This window comes from Heterodontus francisci, chromosome 15 (assembly GCF_036365525.1).
Source record: "Heterodontus francisci isolate sHetFra1 chromosome 15, sHetFra1.hap1, whole genome shotgun sequence".
NCBI classification, from domain to species: Eukaryota; Metazoa; Chordata; class Chondrichthyes; order Heterodontiformes; family Heterodontidae; genus Heterodontus; species Heterodontus francisci.
In genome coordinates this window covers 3,135,234-3,151,410 of record NC_090385.1, presented here as the reverse complement: position 1 = coordinate 3,151,410, position 16,177 = coordinate 3,135,234, and the positions used below count along the sequence as shown (strand labels likewise).

At 45.7% G+C, this 16,177-nt stretch overlaps 1 protein-coding gene across 5 annotated transcripts in view; it reads left to right on the top strand.

Moving 5' to 3' along the window:
- Nucleotides 1-16,177, top strand: part of LOC137377470 (rho guanine nucleotide exchange factor 6-like) — a 272,593-nt gene that overhangs the window by 239,863 nt on the left and 16,553 nt on the right. For 3 of the 5 annotated variants that reach the window (XM_068047087.1, XM_068047083.1, XM_068047088.1), the window contains 7 exons: nt 2,655-2,801; nt 7,305-7,391; nt 7,574-7,652; nt 10,285-10,424; nt 12,102-12,296; nt 12,743-12,763; nt 13,136-13,229. In XM_068047087.1, coding sequence (XP_067903188.1) covers nt 2,655-2,801; nt 7,305-7,391; nt 7,574-7,652; nt 10,285-10,424; nt 12,102-12,296; nt 12,743-12,763; nt 13,136-13,229 — 763 coding nt within the window. The remainder of the gene's footprint in view (nt 1-2,654; nt 2,802-7,304; nt 7,392-7,573; nt 7,653-10,284; nt 10,425-12,101; nt 12,297-12,742; nt 12,764-13,135; nt 13,230-16,177) is intronic. The other 2 variants (XM_068047084.1, XM_068047085.1) reach the window with 2 other exon arrangements.

Genomic DNA, 16,177 nt, shown 5'->3' with positions numbered 1-16,177 from the left:
GGAACACCACCACCTGCAAATTCCCCTCCAAGGCACACACCATCCTGACATGGGACTATATCGCCGTTACTTCACTGTCGCGGGGTCAAAATCCTGGAACTCCCTTCCTGGCAGCACTGTTGGTGTACCTACCCAACATGGACTGCAGTGGTTCAAGAAGGCAGCTCACCACCACCTATTCAAGGGCAATTAGGGATGGACAATAAATGCTGGCCTGGCTAGCGACGCCCACATCCCAGGAATGAATCAAAAAAATTTGCTCGGTCACCTTCAAAGTTTAGTCAATATGTACCCAGGTCGTTCTGCACCTTGCACCTCACAATAGCACCATTTAGTTTATACTGCTTCTCCATGTTGTTTCCCCCAAAGGGCATCACTTGATACTCCCTGCATTTAATGTCATCTGCCATGTGTTCAGCCATTTCACCAGTCTGTTTGTGTCCTCATGAAGTCTGTTACTAATGCGTAAACTGGATTTGATTTCTCTGTCAACAGGTTATCACCACTTTGGTAATTCTGACAGTTTGACTCTTTTGCTTGCCTCCCAACCCAAGTTTTTTAAAAATTCTTTTATGGGATGTGTGTGTTGCTGGCAAGGCCAGCATTTGTTGCCCATCCCTGATTGCCCTTGAACTGAGTGGCTTGCTAGGCCGTTTCAGAAGGCAGTTAAGAGTCAACCACATTGCTGTGGGTCTGGAGTCATATGTAGGCCAGACCAGGTAAGGATGGCAGATTTCCTTCCCGGAAGGACATTAGTGAACCAGGTGAGTTTTTACAACAATCAAGGATTGTTTCATGGCCCCATTACCGAGACTAGCTTTCAATTCCAAATTTTTATTCATTAATTGAATTTAAATTCCACCAGCTGTCCTCAGGATTATTAGTCTAGTGACATTACCACTACACCACTGTCTCCCCTTAAGTACTTTTAAACTCATGTTACTCTCGCACATGCACTGTATTATCTGTACTGGTCGGTAACCGTTTCAATATCCCACATTTTCTAAATATTTTTAACCAACTCTTCAAGGTCTTATATTTAGCTGTGGCTCCATGGGTAACAATCTCGCCTCTGAGTCAGAAAGCTGTGACTTCGAGCCCCAATCGAAAGGCTTGAGTGCATAACCCAGTATGGTGCTGAGGGAGTGCTGCGCTACCAAAGTGTTGGTTGTCTTTCGAATCAGACATTAAACCAGGGCCCCATCTAACCTCTCAGGATGTGAAAGATCCCGTGGCCACCATTTGATGAAGAACAGAGGCGTTCTCTCTGGTGTCCTGGATAATATTTATTCCTCAACAAACACCGCAAAAGATAATTTCCATCACCCATCATCTGACTGCGGTGTTTGGGAATTTGCTGTGCAGCAATTGGCTGCCACTTTATAATAGTAATTACACTTCAAAATAATGAACTGCCTGTGAAGCACTTTGAGATGTCTTGAGGATGTGAAAAGTGCTGCATAAATGTGAGTTTGTTCTTTCATACAAGCTATGCCTCTGTCAGGTAGTTGGTTGCTAAGGAATGCAAGCTTTTGGTTCCTGATTATATTTAAAAATTTTCCCGTTCCCCTTCTGGCAAAGATCACCATCCCTGTCCTTCTCTCGCTCCTGACACTCAGCGAAGGTCAGAGTGGGAATTGCAAGTGCAGAGTAATTTTTGCATTTAATGAAAATGTTTTCGAGAGTTGTGTTGCAAAACATTTACGTGGTATCTTGTAAATTAGATTTATAAAGTTTCGGACAAAGTGGGTAGGAGGAGAGATTGGCTGTCTGAAAACTGCAACAGCTGCTGCGATTTAAAATTATTATTCTCTAATCCAAGTTTGGCAACATAAAGTTAATCACATTGTAATCACACTGCAATGATTTATTAACCTCTCACCAGTAAACCGAGTAAAAAACTAGTTTGGGCTTGCTAGGAAATCATTATTACCTCATAATCATCAAAAGCAAGTTTCTAGCTTCCAGCCATCAAAGGACCTGTTTTTGATGAATTAAGAAAGGGAATGTTTATTCCAGTGCTCTACTGACTCATCTAACTTGTACTAAGTCCCGTTCACCCATTAACCCTGTGTTCACACACTGGCTCCCTGTCTCACAATGCCTCAATTTAAAAATTTTTATCCTTGTTTTCAGATCCCTCCATGGACTCATCCCTCCCTATATCTCTAATCTCCTCCAGCCCTACCACTCTCCGAGATCTCTGCACTCATCTCATTCTGGCCTCTTGCACATCCCCGATTTTAATCACTCTACCATTGGTGGCCGTTCCTTCAGCTGCCTGGGCCCAAAGGTCTAGAATTCCCTGCCTAAACCTCTCCACCTCTCTCTCTCTCTCTCTCTCTCTTCTCTTTAAAGACGGTCATTAAAACCTACCTCTTTGACCAAACGTCTGGTCACTTGTTCCAGTATCTCCTCCGGTGGCTCGGTGTTCATTTTCTCTGCCTGTTTACGCTCCTGTGAAGCTCCTTGGGTCATTTTGCTATGTTTAAAGGCACTGTATAAATGCAAGTTTTTTATTTTACAATTGAATGCACCAATGCCAGTATTCTGCTGACCCTGGTTCTGTTTTCCTTTTAAGCTGTTTTAGGTAATGTTTGAGAAACAGCAACAAATGTTACTATTTTGACCATAACAGCTCTTTTTCTCACTAGACTCAGTGTCAGGAACTGCGAAAGAGGAAACAGCTCGAGTTGCAGATACTGTCCGAGCAAATTCAGGGCTGGGAGGGTGAAGATATCAAGTCCCTTGGAAATGTCATTTACATGTCCCAGGTCATGGTACAGTGTGGGGCAAGCGAGGTAAGGAGTTTAACAAAGTTGGTTATAATATTAAGTGACAGATATACTTTGTCTATATGCTGTAAGTGGGAGGTTGTTCACTGAGTGACGCATCTCCACGTACCATCTTCACCTCATAATCAGTGGATTTTTTTTTTCATGAGATGTGGGCGTCGCTGGTAAGGCCAGCATTTGTTGCCCTTGACAACTCTGTAGCTTGCTAGGCCATTTCAGAGGGCAGTTAAGAGTCAATCACATTGCTGTGGATCTGAAGTCACATTAGGCCAGATCAGGTAAGGACGGCAGATTTCCTCCTCTAAAGGACTTTAGTGAACCAGATGAATTTTTACAACAATCAATGATAGTTTCAGAGCACCATTTACTGAGACTAGCTTTCCATTCCAGATTTTATAATTAATTGAATTTAAATTCCACCAGCTGCCATGGTGGGATTTGAACCCATGTCCCCAGGCATAAGCCTGTGCCTCTGGATTACTAATTCAGTGATATTACCACTACGCCACCATCTCCCATGTAGCTTATGTCAGAAAGCAAAGTTTTCTGTTCTAATTGTGAGTTGGTGCAATGTTTTACTCAGGTTGGTTTTGGTTCTGTTCATAAAATTATGGGCTGATTGTGGGGGAGGGGTAAAAGAGCATCTGGGTCTGGGAGGCAGTAAAATGAAAGGCTCTACTGCATTGATAAACAGGATTGTGGAGCAGAACACTGAGGGGTGATTAGGGACGGTAGCTATGCTTGCATTGGAAAAAGGCAGAATGCAGGTAATTGTATTGGGTATTGAAGATCTGACTGCTGGAACAGGAAGAAAGTTGATGAGCAAAAGATGCTGCCAGCAGAGATGAGTTGGTTTGAGAGGAATACTTGGAGTGCCAAGGACGCTCAACAATGATTAAATAAGAACATGGTTCGGTAAGACATTACCTTTATAAAGAAAATCCAAGAAAGATGCCTGTGCTGGTTTGGGGGCATGTTTGTAAAGTGGAAAGAGTACGAATACCTTTCATGACCATGTGTACAAAGGTAAATAGAACAAGAAACCCAGGAAAACCAAGGCAGCTCTGGATAGACAATGTCAAAAGTGACTTCTCACAGAAAGGGATACAGATGACTGAAGCAGCCAAGCTAGTTCAGAACTGACATTTGGCCCCATCATCGCTGCTGAACTGACAGATGGGAACTTAGTCGGAATAGTATTTAAGATCTTCAGGAAATGAATGAACTTGAGCCCAGCGCAATGTTTAATATTTGCATGAGTGGTAGGGCAAGAAGGAAGCCTGGATTCACGTTTAGAGAAGAAATGGAGAATTGACAGTGCAGATATCACTTCTACACGCCCAGCAATGGCCAACCCAGTGAAGCAGTGGAAGCAAGATTGCTTTCATTTTTAAGAGGATCTTAGGTTGATTTTTGACAGATTGAACTATTCAGGGTATCTGATGTCAAACAGAGTGAGGAATCTGAGAGCTTTGGATAGAAATGGCTGTGCTAATTCCTGTACAGTCCAGGAAATTGGGTCATTTGTATAGGAGGGGAAGGTCAAGTATGTTTAGTGATGCATCCTGTATTTCCCTGTGATTTTCCTAAATTTGGTCCCAATTTTTCATGCTGCGTTTCTTTGCTTTTGCAGGAGCCGACCATTCATTGTGATTGGGTTCGGGGGGGGGGGGGGTGGGGGTGAGTAGGGGTAGGGCAGATGGTCATTTCCTAACCTTTTCAGATGTTGGCTGGGCTCAGCACACAGTCTGAGTGAGTGCGAGGTTAGTGGATTAGATTCTCAGCTGCCTTTAATGAGTCAAATCTACAAGAAAATCTCTTAGTTCAAAGTTGCTCAATTCCACATTATCTGATAATTAAGAAAAATCACCAAATTCTCACTTGTCAGCATGATTTGCATTGCTTCATTCAAATTTACTGGAAAATTCCCTTTTTTTAATTGCAAAAGGCAACTTCACTCTAAATAAATTTAAGGCCTTTATTTGTTGTAATTGCCCTTCAAATTTGATTAAATCTTTATCTTTCGGGCTTTGAGCAGATGTTAGGAATCAAGGATGCAGATTGTTGTAGCTTCCAGCTATCATTTCCATTTGAAGTAAAGCCGCTTTCATAAAAGATCACTTATATTCGCCTTTCTCCAAAAGAGGGGGCGAAGTCAACCTTTTCTGTCCTACGCCCCTGTGAGATGGTGCCTTCCCCAGCGGCTTCACTGGGACTGGAAACTCTGTGTGGGTGGAATCTTCAGCAAAAATCTGCATCCCTCCACTGAGTGGCAGGTTCTGTTTATGCAGTGTTGGGCAGTTTAAAACATTGCCAATTTTATTCCAAAATTATTCAAGTCCTTTTTTCATATTCATTAATGGATGTGAACATTTCCTTCCAGGCCAGCATTTATTGCCCATCTCTCATTGCCCTTGAGAAGGTGGTGCTGAGCTGTCTTCTTGAATCGCTGCAGTCCATGTGAGGTAGGTATACCCACAGTGCTGTTAGGAAGGGAGTTTCAGGATTTTGATCCGATGACAGTGAAGGAACGGTGATATAGTTCCAAGTCAGGATGGTGTGTGACTTGGACGGGAACTTGCAGGTGGTGGTGTTCCCATGCATCTGCTGCTCTTGTCCTTCTAGGTGGTAGAGTGTCAGTTTAATTTTTGGAACATAAAGGCTTTAGAATATTCAATGCCAGCAGGCTGCCTCAGCATTTTAATTTCCCTTTTTTGGGTGAGATTTAAAAAAAAATTAACTCAAACTGTTTTGATGCACCGTTTGATACAGAGGTGAGTGACAGTATTGCTGCAGAGGATAAACTTCTCAAGTGCAGCTTCCCCCATCTCCACCCTTTCCCCGAAGGGTCACACATTAGAATAGCAGGCACCCTCAGCCCATGAGACACTGAATTGTTGGTTTCCTATCTGCGTAGCCATGAGTGAGACCCCATGCTGAGAGTGTGTAATTGGATTGTTTACCCTTTGCTGTCCACTTTGAACCTATCGTCTTCAGCATGATTGAGTGTCAGCTGCCAATGAGCTAATATTTTCAGCTCACAGTAAAACCTGTTTTTTAAAGCCCCCTCTAATGCGCGACCACACCAGTTAATTGGCACCTCATCCACCACCTTCAACATTCACTCCCTCCATCACCGATGCACAGTGGCAGCACTGCATACCATCTATAAGTTGCACTGCAGCAACTCACCAAGCCTCCTTTGACAGCTTCCAAACTCACAACCTCTTCTACCTAGAAGGACAAGGGCAGCAGTTGCATGGGAACACCACCACCTGCAAGTTCCCCTCCAAGCCACACACCATCCTGACTTGGAACTATATCGCTGTTCCTTCAATGTCGCTGGGTCAAAATCCTGGAACTCCCTTCCTAACAGCACTGTGGGTCTACCTACCCCACATGGACTGCAGCTCACCACCATCTTCTCGAGCAACCTGGGATGGGCAATAAATGCCGGCCTGGCCAGCGACGCCCACATCCTGAGAACGAATCCAAACCCCTCTCACTCTCTACTAAGCAACTTCAATATTCTCACTGGAAGGTGTCTTACTTTGAGCAGTATCATTCTAACAAGTGACCAATTTGAGAGATTACTTAGTCTTGGCAGAACAGTAGCCTTAAAAGAAAGGTGGTATTGTAATTTGAATGTTAATATCTGTCCTGTTGCAGTGAGATTGTGTGCATTGTGTCTGATGGGGTTAATAGAAGTGTTTTCTGATGGTGGGGACGTCTAGGATACGGGGACATAATCTTAAAATCAGAACCAGGCCATTCAGGAGAGAAGTTAAGAAACACCTCCGGACACAAAGGGTGGGAGAAGTTTGGAACTCTCTTCCATAAAAAGCTGTAGATGCTGGAGCTCAATTAATAATGTTAAATCTGAGATCAATAGATTTTTGCGACACAAGAATGTAAGAGGATAGGCAGTCAGTGAGGGTGGATGGAATTAAGATACTGATCAGCCATGATCACATTGAATGGTGGAGCAGGCTTGAGGGCTGCATGGCGTCCTGCTCTTCCTGTGTATAATTCCACAAGTGCTGCAGCTGAACAAAACAATGCTGCTAGCCCACAGCCAACCAGTCTCTCTCCAGATCAGTGAGGCAGATGTGTTGCTGCAGTTGGGTGAAACCTGCCAAATAGTGACGTTGACCTTATTTATTTTTCCTTTGCAGAGCTTTATTCCCGCTCAAGCTTTTGTGTATTATTTTATAATGTGAATTAACTGTAAATAATCACTGATGTGTTCAACTTTTGACCAGTACACGGGGATGTTTTGGGAAAAAGCCAGTGTGGATTTTAGAACTCTGAATTCTTACCTCATTAAATACTCTTTGGAAGTATTTTCCAAACAAGCTCTTAAGGATTCGTTTAACTGTCAGAGCTGTCCCGTCCTGTCTGTTTGCAAAATCAACAATTGGGTACTATTGCATAATGTTAAAATCCAGATTAAATAACAGGAGATTTGTTAATCTGCCAAACTAATAGTTATTGTGAATCCAATCTTAGGAGAAGGATGAAAGATACTTCATGCTGTTCCCCACTGTCCTGCTCATGCTGTCTGCAAGCCCACGGATGAGTGGCTTTATTTATCAGGTGAGGAAAAACTAAATTTATAGGTGTTGTGAGATCACAGTAACTGGAAGTTCATTCCACCCTCTTTAACATTTTGATATATATTGCACTTGACATTGTTTGCGTGCAAGCTAAATTAGAGTTCATCAAATTGAAAGATTGCTCCATGGTGAAAGTTGTAACATCTTTTTTTTCTACTGCAGGGAAAGTTGCCATTGACAGGAATGACTGTAGCAAAGTTAGAGGAGAGTGAAAGCTTTCATCATGCCTTTGAAATTACAGGTTTGTACTTGATGAAGAGACATATGTAGCGACCAGGAACTGTGGAGAGAGAAGCAGGGTTAACGTTTCACGTCTATTCTGATGAAAGGTCACAGACCTGAAACGTTAACTCTGTTTCTCTCTCCACAGATACTGCTAGACCTGCTGAGTATTTCCGGCACTTTCTGTTTTTATTTCAGATTTCCAGCATCTGCAGTATATTGCTTTTATATAAACGGAGCGACCATTTTGTGCACAACATTGAGATGTGTTAATCAGTTTATTTTGGTGGAATTGAAGGTCGATTTGGCCACGACAACAGGAAAATTCTCTTCAATTTGAAAAATAAAGTGCGATGGGATCTTTTACATCCATCTGAGAGGACAGGCGGGGTCTTGGTTTAATGTCGCATCTGAAAGACAGCACCTCTGACAGTGCAGCGCTCCCTCAGTACTGGCACCTCCGACAGTTCAGCCCTCCCTCAGTACTGACCCTCCGACAGTGCAGCACTCCCTCAGTACTGACCCTCTGACAGTGCAGCACTCCCTCAGTACTGACCCTCCGACAGTGCAGCGCTCCCTCAGTACTGACCCTCCGACAGTGCAGCACTCCCTCAGTACTGACCCTCCGACAGTGCAGCACTCCCTCAGTACTGACCCTCTGACAGTGCAGCACTCCCTCAGTACTGACCCTCCGACAGTGCAGCGCTCCCTCAGTACTGACCCTCCGACAGTGCAGCACTCCCTCAGTACTGACCCTCTGACAGTGCAGCACTCCCTCAGTACTGACCCTCCGACAGTGCAGCACTCCCTCAGTACTGACCCTCTGACAGTGCAGCACTCCCTCAGTACTGACTCTCCGACAGTGCAGCACTCACTCAGTACTGACCCTCTGACAGTGCAGCGACTCCTCAGTACTGACCCTCTGACAGTGCAGCACTGCCTCAGTGCTGACCCTCTGATGGTGCAGCGCTCCCTCAGTACTGACCCTCTGACAGTGCAGCACTCCCTCAGTGCTGACCCTCTGACAGTGCAGCACTCCCTCAGTGCTGACCCTCTGACAGTGCAGCACTCCCTCAGTGCTGACCCTCTGACAGTGCAGCACTCCCTCAGTACTGACCCTCTGACAGTGCAGCACTCCTTCAGTGCTGACCCTCTGACAGTGCAGCACTCCCTCAGTACTGACCCTCTGACAGTGCAGCACTGCCTCAGTACTGACCCTCCGACAGTGCAGCACTGCCTCAGTACTGACCCTCTGACAGTGCAGCGACTCCTTAGTACTGACCCTCTGACAGTGCAGCACTCCCTCGGTACTGACCCTCTGACAGTGCAGCACTCCTTCAGTGCTGACCCTCTGACGGTGCAGCACTCCCTCAGTACTGACCCTCTGACAGTGCAGCACTCCTTCAGTGCTGACCCTCTGACAGTGCTGCACTCCTTCAGTGCTGACCCTCTGACAGTGCAGCACTCCCTCAGTACTGACCCTCTGAGTGCAGCACTCCCTCAGTACTGACCCTCTGACAGTGCAGCACTCCTTCAGTGCTGACCCTCTGACAGTGCAGCACTCCCTCAGTACTGACCTCTGACAGTGCAGCGCTCCCTCAGTAATCACACCTCCGACAGTGTGGCCCTCCCTCAGTACCTACCCTCCGACAGTGTAGCACTCCCTCAGTACTGACCCTCCGACAGTGCAGCACTCCCTCAGTACTGACCCTCTGACAGTGGAGCCCTCCCTCAGTACTGACCCTCTGACAGTGCAGTGCTCCCTCAGTACTGACCCTCTGACAGTGCAGCACTGCCTCAGTACTGACCCTCCGACAGTGCAGCACTCCCTCAGTACTGACCCTCTGACAGTTAGGCCCTCCCTCAGTACTGACCCTCTGACAGTGTGGCCCTCCTTCAGTACTGACCCTCTGACGGTGCAGCACTCCCTCAGTACTGACCCTCAGACAGCGCAGCGCTCCCTCAGTATTGACCCTCTGACAGTGCAGCACTCCCTCGTACTGCCTCTGACAGCTCAACGCTCCCTCAGTACTTGCCCTCCGACAGTGCAGTGCTCCCTCAGTACTGACACTCAGACAGTGCAGCACTCCCTCAGTACTGACCCTCCGACAGTACAGCACTCCCTCAGTTATGTCCCTCTGACAGTGCAGCGCTCCCTCGGTACTGACACCTCCAACAGTGCGACCCTCCCTCAGTACTGACCCTCCGACAGTGCAGCACTCCCTCAGTACCGACACCTCTGACAGTGCAGCACTCCCTCAGTACTGATCCTCCAACAGTGCAGCGCTCCCTCAGTAATCACACCTCCGACAGTGTGGCCCTCCCTCAGTGCCTACCCTCCGACAGTGTCGCACTCCCTCAGTACTGACCCTCCGACAGTGCAGCACTCCCTCAGTACTGGCCCTCCGACAGTGCAGCACTCCCTCAGTACTGGCCCTCCGACAGTGCAGCACTCCCTCAGTGCTGTGTTCAGATCTCAAGTGGAAATCTGACTCACAAGTGAGAGAGTACTACCCACTGAATGAAGGCTGACCCTGTAGATATTACAGCATGTCTGCATATGAAAATTAGTTCTGTTTAAGAAATAAAATGATAATGAAACCTTTTCATGGAGGAAAATACTTGAGAAATGTTTTACATTTGCAACACAGGTAACATGATTGAACGGATTCAGGTGTCCTGTAATAGCAGTCAGGAGCTGCATGACTGGGTAGAAAATCTCCTGATGTTAACCAAAGGCACAGTGCCTGGAAGTACAAGCACAAAACCACTGCCCACCACATCACAGCCAGTAAGGATCTGATCATTTCCCTATTATTTGTAGAGTGCATGGACTGTAAAGACTACTATTGCTGACTGGCACCTAACCTGCTTACAAAGATAGTTAACTAGTTATAAGGTGAAAATGTTTGCAGTTGTTATATTATACATTTAACCTTTCTCTTTGTTAAGACAATAGTAACATTCTTGTGATTTGTAAGTGTTTAGTGTATACCAGATTAACCTTTTTAAAAATCCTTTTAAAGTATCCTATGTACCATATTGGTGTTGTGAATATTGATGTGACTTTCCTGTTTAATGGAAGGCTGAACAGATGTTAATTTTACTTTCTGTTGGAGGCAGTCATTTGAATCCTGATCAATCTGTCTGTCGACCTGAATCAACAAATCCAGAATTTTCCAATGTTAAAGGCACTCGATAAATGCAAGCTGATATTGTTGCCAGGATTTTAAATATTTGAGGAGCAGATACAAAATTTTTTGGGGATCATTTTAGGAATGTGGTGGTACCATTATCATCACATGTTCTGTATCTGTTGGGATCAGTGCACAATGGTCGACTGTCAGAAATTAGCAAATTCTCCTACATTTCTTCATCAATGGGAACCCCCAGATCTACCTCCCACCTGTTGCTGCAGTTTGAGATTGAGGGCACTACACAATGGTCAAAATATCAGACGTCAAAATGGTTCTGGGTGTAAGTTCAGAGTCCCCAGGATTAGCTTCAGTGGGAGAGACAGCTTGCAGGACAGAGGCAGGAGAGTCCAGAAAATCAGCCCCTACCGACTTGCTACGTTCAGTGATGACATTTCACGACCATTAATGTATTGAGAAACATTTGTTTCGCCCCAGATTTAAATTGTCGCTGTCTGTGCTGAAGAGCAAAGCCATCAGGAAAGCTAGATAAACACATCAGGGAGAAAGGAATTGGAGGATATGCCGATCACGTGGAGCATAAACACTGGCATGAACCGAATGGCCTGTTTTTGTGCTGTACATTCCATGTAATTCTCTGCAATGTGTCAGTAACAGTCTGAAGCTCAGCAGGTTAAGGGTGAATTCTTATCCCCTTTCCAGTCGAGATCCATCTGGTGCCTGGCCATTAATTTCAAGAAAGGAATGTTTTGGGAGACCCTGAAAACTTTGCCAAATTGCCCAACGAAACAGAATTGTAGATTGTTGGACATACTCATTGGGTGAGACAGTATCCGTGAAGAGAGAAATAGTTAACATTTCAGATTTCCGCAGTATTTTGCTTTAGTTCCAGGTTGTTGGGCGGGACTTTCAAAAGGCGTTTGATAATGTGCTACATAGTAGACTTGTTAACAAAATGTAGTGAGTTGTTGTGATCTGGAACGCGCTGCCTGAAAGGGCGGTGGAAGCAGATTCAATAATAACTTTCAAAAGGGAATTGGAGAAATACTTGAAAAGGAAAATTTGCAGGGAAATGGGTAAGAGCAGGGAGTGGGACTAATTGGAAAACCCTTCAGAGAGCCAGTACAGGCACGATGAGCCGAATGGCTGCCTTCTGTTCTGTGTCATTCTATAAGATTTTACTTCTGAAGCAGCTTTTGTGAAGTTACAACTGCTCCCGAATTTCCAGATGCTACTGAAATCAGTGAAACTCTTGATACACAATTTCTAAGTAACTAAAGAGAAAAACCTGTTTCCGTCTCATTCCCACCCAGCAGCACGGGGAGAGTAAGCAGCCTCCAGCGACTCCGTCACATCAACCCCTCGCTTACTCACCTCCCCAGTCTTACAGCCCAGCAGTGCAAAACCGAGGCCCCTTGGAACCTCCCAAAGTCCCCAGGCCTTGGACTCTGAGCTGCCTGAGACCAGCACCCCCGCTAAAGCCTTCAGCTGCATTAGGTTGTAAGGAGGTACGTGTTCTGTGTGCAAGGCACAGTGTTTTAAAGATAAATATAACGTAACCTGTTAGTTGTTATATTGGTCCTGTATGGGTCAGGTTGAAGTACCCCAAACCACATTGTTGATCCACCACAATTACTTGAAGTCTATTTTGTAATGATCCCCTCTCTACCCCATGTGTTAAATATTGATCCCTGGATAACATTTGCTGCTTTTTTAACAGTTATTTATGACAGAGGTGATCTTAAATGTGCATGATACTATGACTACATTTACTTGCATGATTAATAACCTTTTAGACTAATCAAAATGACTTGAATGGTGGACTGATAATTAACACTAATATAGATGGTACTTTAATAATCTATTATAGTGAATGAACTTTTCATATAATCAATCATCAATTATTTTCTTTCACTTTCATCTTATCTTTCTTTCCCCATTTGATACATTGTAGAGGATGTCTTATATTTTAAAGGTAAGGGGTAGATGAGTGACTTTTCTCCTAGTTTGTCTTGTTGTGTGCTTGCCTGCGATGCCACAGTACATTTGCTGCCTTGTCACCTTCCTTCACTTGCTTACCTTAATGCATTTAATACATTCGTAAAATTCGTACATAAACTGCACTTAATCTTCTTCCAGTAACTGAGACCAACATGGTTCTTCTGACTAAACTGTAGATGCAGAAACGTGTGTGATCTCCCAATGTTGCAACTAACCAGTGCAGCACGAGCTCTGGCATGTCTGCTTCTGAATTTTTATCAAACTGAATTGTTTGAAGAAAATATTTTGCACTGCTTAAAAAAAACAATGATTGTAACCAACTCTTGGCTGGTGTCCTATCATGCAGGACTCCAGTAAAAGTCCCAAAGCGGTGAAGAAGTTCCTAACCAAGAGAAAGACTGAAAGGAAAACATCAGAGGATGAGTTCATTCTGCGGAAAAGTAAGCTGATCCCTCCAGTAAACTTTGTGTAACAGTGTAAACCAATTTGCTATATCTGGATTTTAATACAAAGCTGAAAGAGGCTCTTCCCAATAAACAAATGAAGTTACAATAGGAAAGGAATGTACTATTAAATATCACCTGAGTTAGTAGGGTCTCATATTTCATGATTGACACTTTCAGTGTAGTACTGAGGGAGTGCTGCACTGTCGGAGGGTCAGTACTGAGGGAATGCTGCACTGTCGGAGGGTCAGTACTGAGGGAATGCTGCACTGTCGGAGGGTCAGTGCTGAGGGAGGGCTACACTGTCGGAGGGTCAGTACTGAGGGAATGCTGCACTGTCGGAGGGTCAGTACTGAGGGAATGCTGCACTGTCGGAGGGTCAGTGCTGAGGGAGGGCTACACTGTCGGAGGGTCAGTCTGAGGATGCCCTGCACTGTCGGAGGGTCAGTACTGAGGGAGTGCTGCACTGTTGGAGGGTCAGTACTGAGGGGGTGCAGCACTGTCGGAGGGTCAGTACTGAGGGAGTGCTACACTGTCGGAGGGTCAGTACTGAGGGAGTGCTGCACTGTCGGAGGGTCAGTACTGAGGGAGTGCTGCACTGTTAGAGGGTCAGTACTGAGGGAGTGCTGCACTGTCAGAGGGTCAGTACTGAGGGAGTGCTGCACTGTCAGAGGGTCATTACTGAGGGAGTGCTGCACTGTCAGAGGGTCAGTACTGAGGGAGCGCTGCACTGTCAGAGGGTCAGTACTGAGGGAGTGCTGCACTCTTGGAGGATCAGTTTTGGGATCTTGCCATGTGCAAATTGGCTGCGATGGTTCCGACATTACAACAGTGACTACACTTCATTGACTGTGAAACAGTTTGGGATTTTTTGAGGATGGGAAAGCCGCTATAGAAATGCAAGTTGTCTCTTGAAGGAATCATTAAAATCTGATTTTTACCATTCCTATTTGTAAAGTTCCAGATTTTGTGGAATTGTTGGATCAGCAAAAGCAGATATTTTCCTTTATCTTCCCTGTGAAATCCTGACTGTATCAGTGCTGTCACTAGAATAGTCTGGGTGAATCTCAGTCCTGTTTTTGTCAGACGTGAATATAGGAGGTATGATGAATATGTTCGCAGATGACACGAAAATTGGTGGTGTTGTAAATAGTGAGGAGGAAAGCCTTAGATTACAGGATGATATAGATGGGCTGGTAAGATGGGCGGAGCTGTGGCAAATGGAATTTAATCCTGAAAAGTGTGAGGTGATGCATTTTGGGAGGACTAACAAGGCAAGGGAATATACAATGGATGGTCGGACCCTAGGAAGTGCAGAAGGTCAGAGGGACCTTGGTGTACTTGTCCATAGATCACTGAAGGCAACAGCATAGGTAGATAAGGTGGTTAGGAAGGCATATGGGATACTTGCTTTTATCAGCCGCACCATAGAATATAAGAGCAAGGAGCTGTATAAAACGCTAGTTAGGCCACAGCTAGAGTACTGTGTACAGTTCTGGGCACCACACTATAGGAAGGATGTGACTGCGCTGGAGAGGGTGCAGAGGAGATTCACCAGGATGTTGCCTGGGCTGCAGCATTTCAGCTATGAAGAGAGACTGGATAGGCTGGGATTGTTTTCCTTTGAGCAGAGAAGACTGAGGGGGGACCTGATTGAGGTATACAAAATTGGGGGGCATTCATAGGATCTATAGGAAGAAACTTTTCCCTTAGCGGAGGGGTCAATAACCAGGGGGCATAGATTTAAGGTAAGGGGCAGGAGGTTGAAAGGGGATTTGAGGAAAAATTTTTTCACCCAGAGGGTGGTTGGAATCTGGAACACACTGCCTGGAAGGGTGGTAGAGGCGGGAACCCTCACAACATTTATAAGTATTCAGATGAGCAGTTGAAACGCCAGAGCATACAAGGCTACGGGCCAAGTGCTGGAAAATTGGATTAGAATAGATAGGTGCTTGATGGCCAGCACATACACGATGGGCCGAAGGGCCTGGTTCTGTGCTGTATAACTCTATGACGCTAAGTCAGGAAATTAATCATACATTTGGCATGTGGGAGTAAACTAATAGGCTGTTACAGTGCAGCCAGGGTATTTAACTTCTGCTAATATTTAATGTTAAATTTACTGGTCATGTTTATAAGCAAAAATATCAGGTAGATTTTACCCACCACATCTTGGGCTGAATTTTACAGACCCCCCCCCCCCCCCCCAACGTCGGGGGGCATGGTGGGGGGTGGTGGGGGGGGTGGAAAATGCCTCTCGGAGAGGCCTGCCACAACCTCCACACCAGGACGGCCCAGCCTCATATTGCTGACGGCGGCAAGGCCTCATGGCAGCTCCCTGCCGCTCGGCAACGGGAGCCCAATTTCAATATGTAAATTCATGTTAATACCTGAATTAACGCCATCCATCCCGGAGTGATATTGGTGCCGGTGGCCGGTACACCTGCGCCTTCGGATCCCCTTCTGGGGAACTGAGGTGGAACGCTGGTGAGGAGTGCGGAGCAGGGAATCTCTCCAATGCGGGAGAGGGTGGAGAGGGTTAAACTCATCTGATTGGTGTAAGGGACGTGGGAAGGGTTACAGTGCACAGTTTATGAACTTTGGGGTAGAGGCCTACTTTAGGTCGGGAAAACAAACCGGACCCAAACCCGACCGAACCATGTGGACCCGACCCGACTCGAGCCCGACCCGGCCATCCATTTACTTACCTCCCAACTCGGAACCTCCACGAAGCTGCCGCGCATGCGTGATGACGTCATAGTGACGTCACTTGCTCACTGTGCAGACTCAGTTTCCTCCCGGACTCCCAGCTCAGGTAAGTTTTTTACTTTTAATACTTATCAGCAGAGCACCTACCGTGTGTATCTGGCCCGACCCGACCCGACCCGAGCCCGAAAGCCACAGCCTGAAGGTGGGCCTGACCCGACCCGAACCTGTCACAGGTT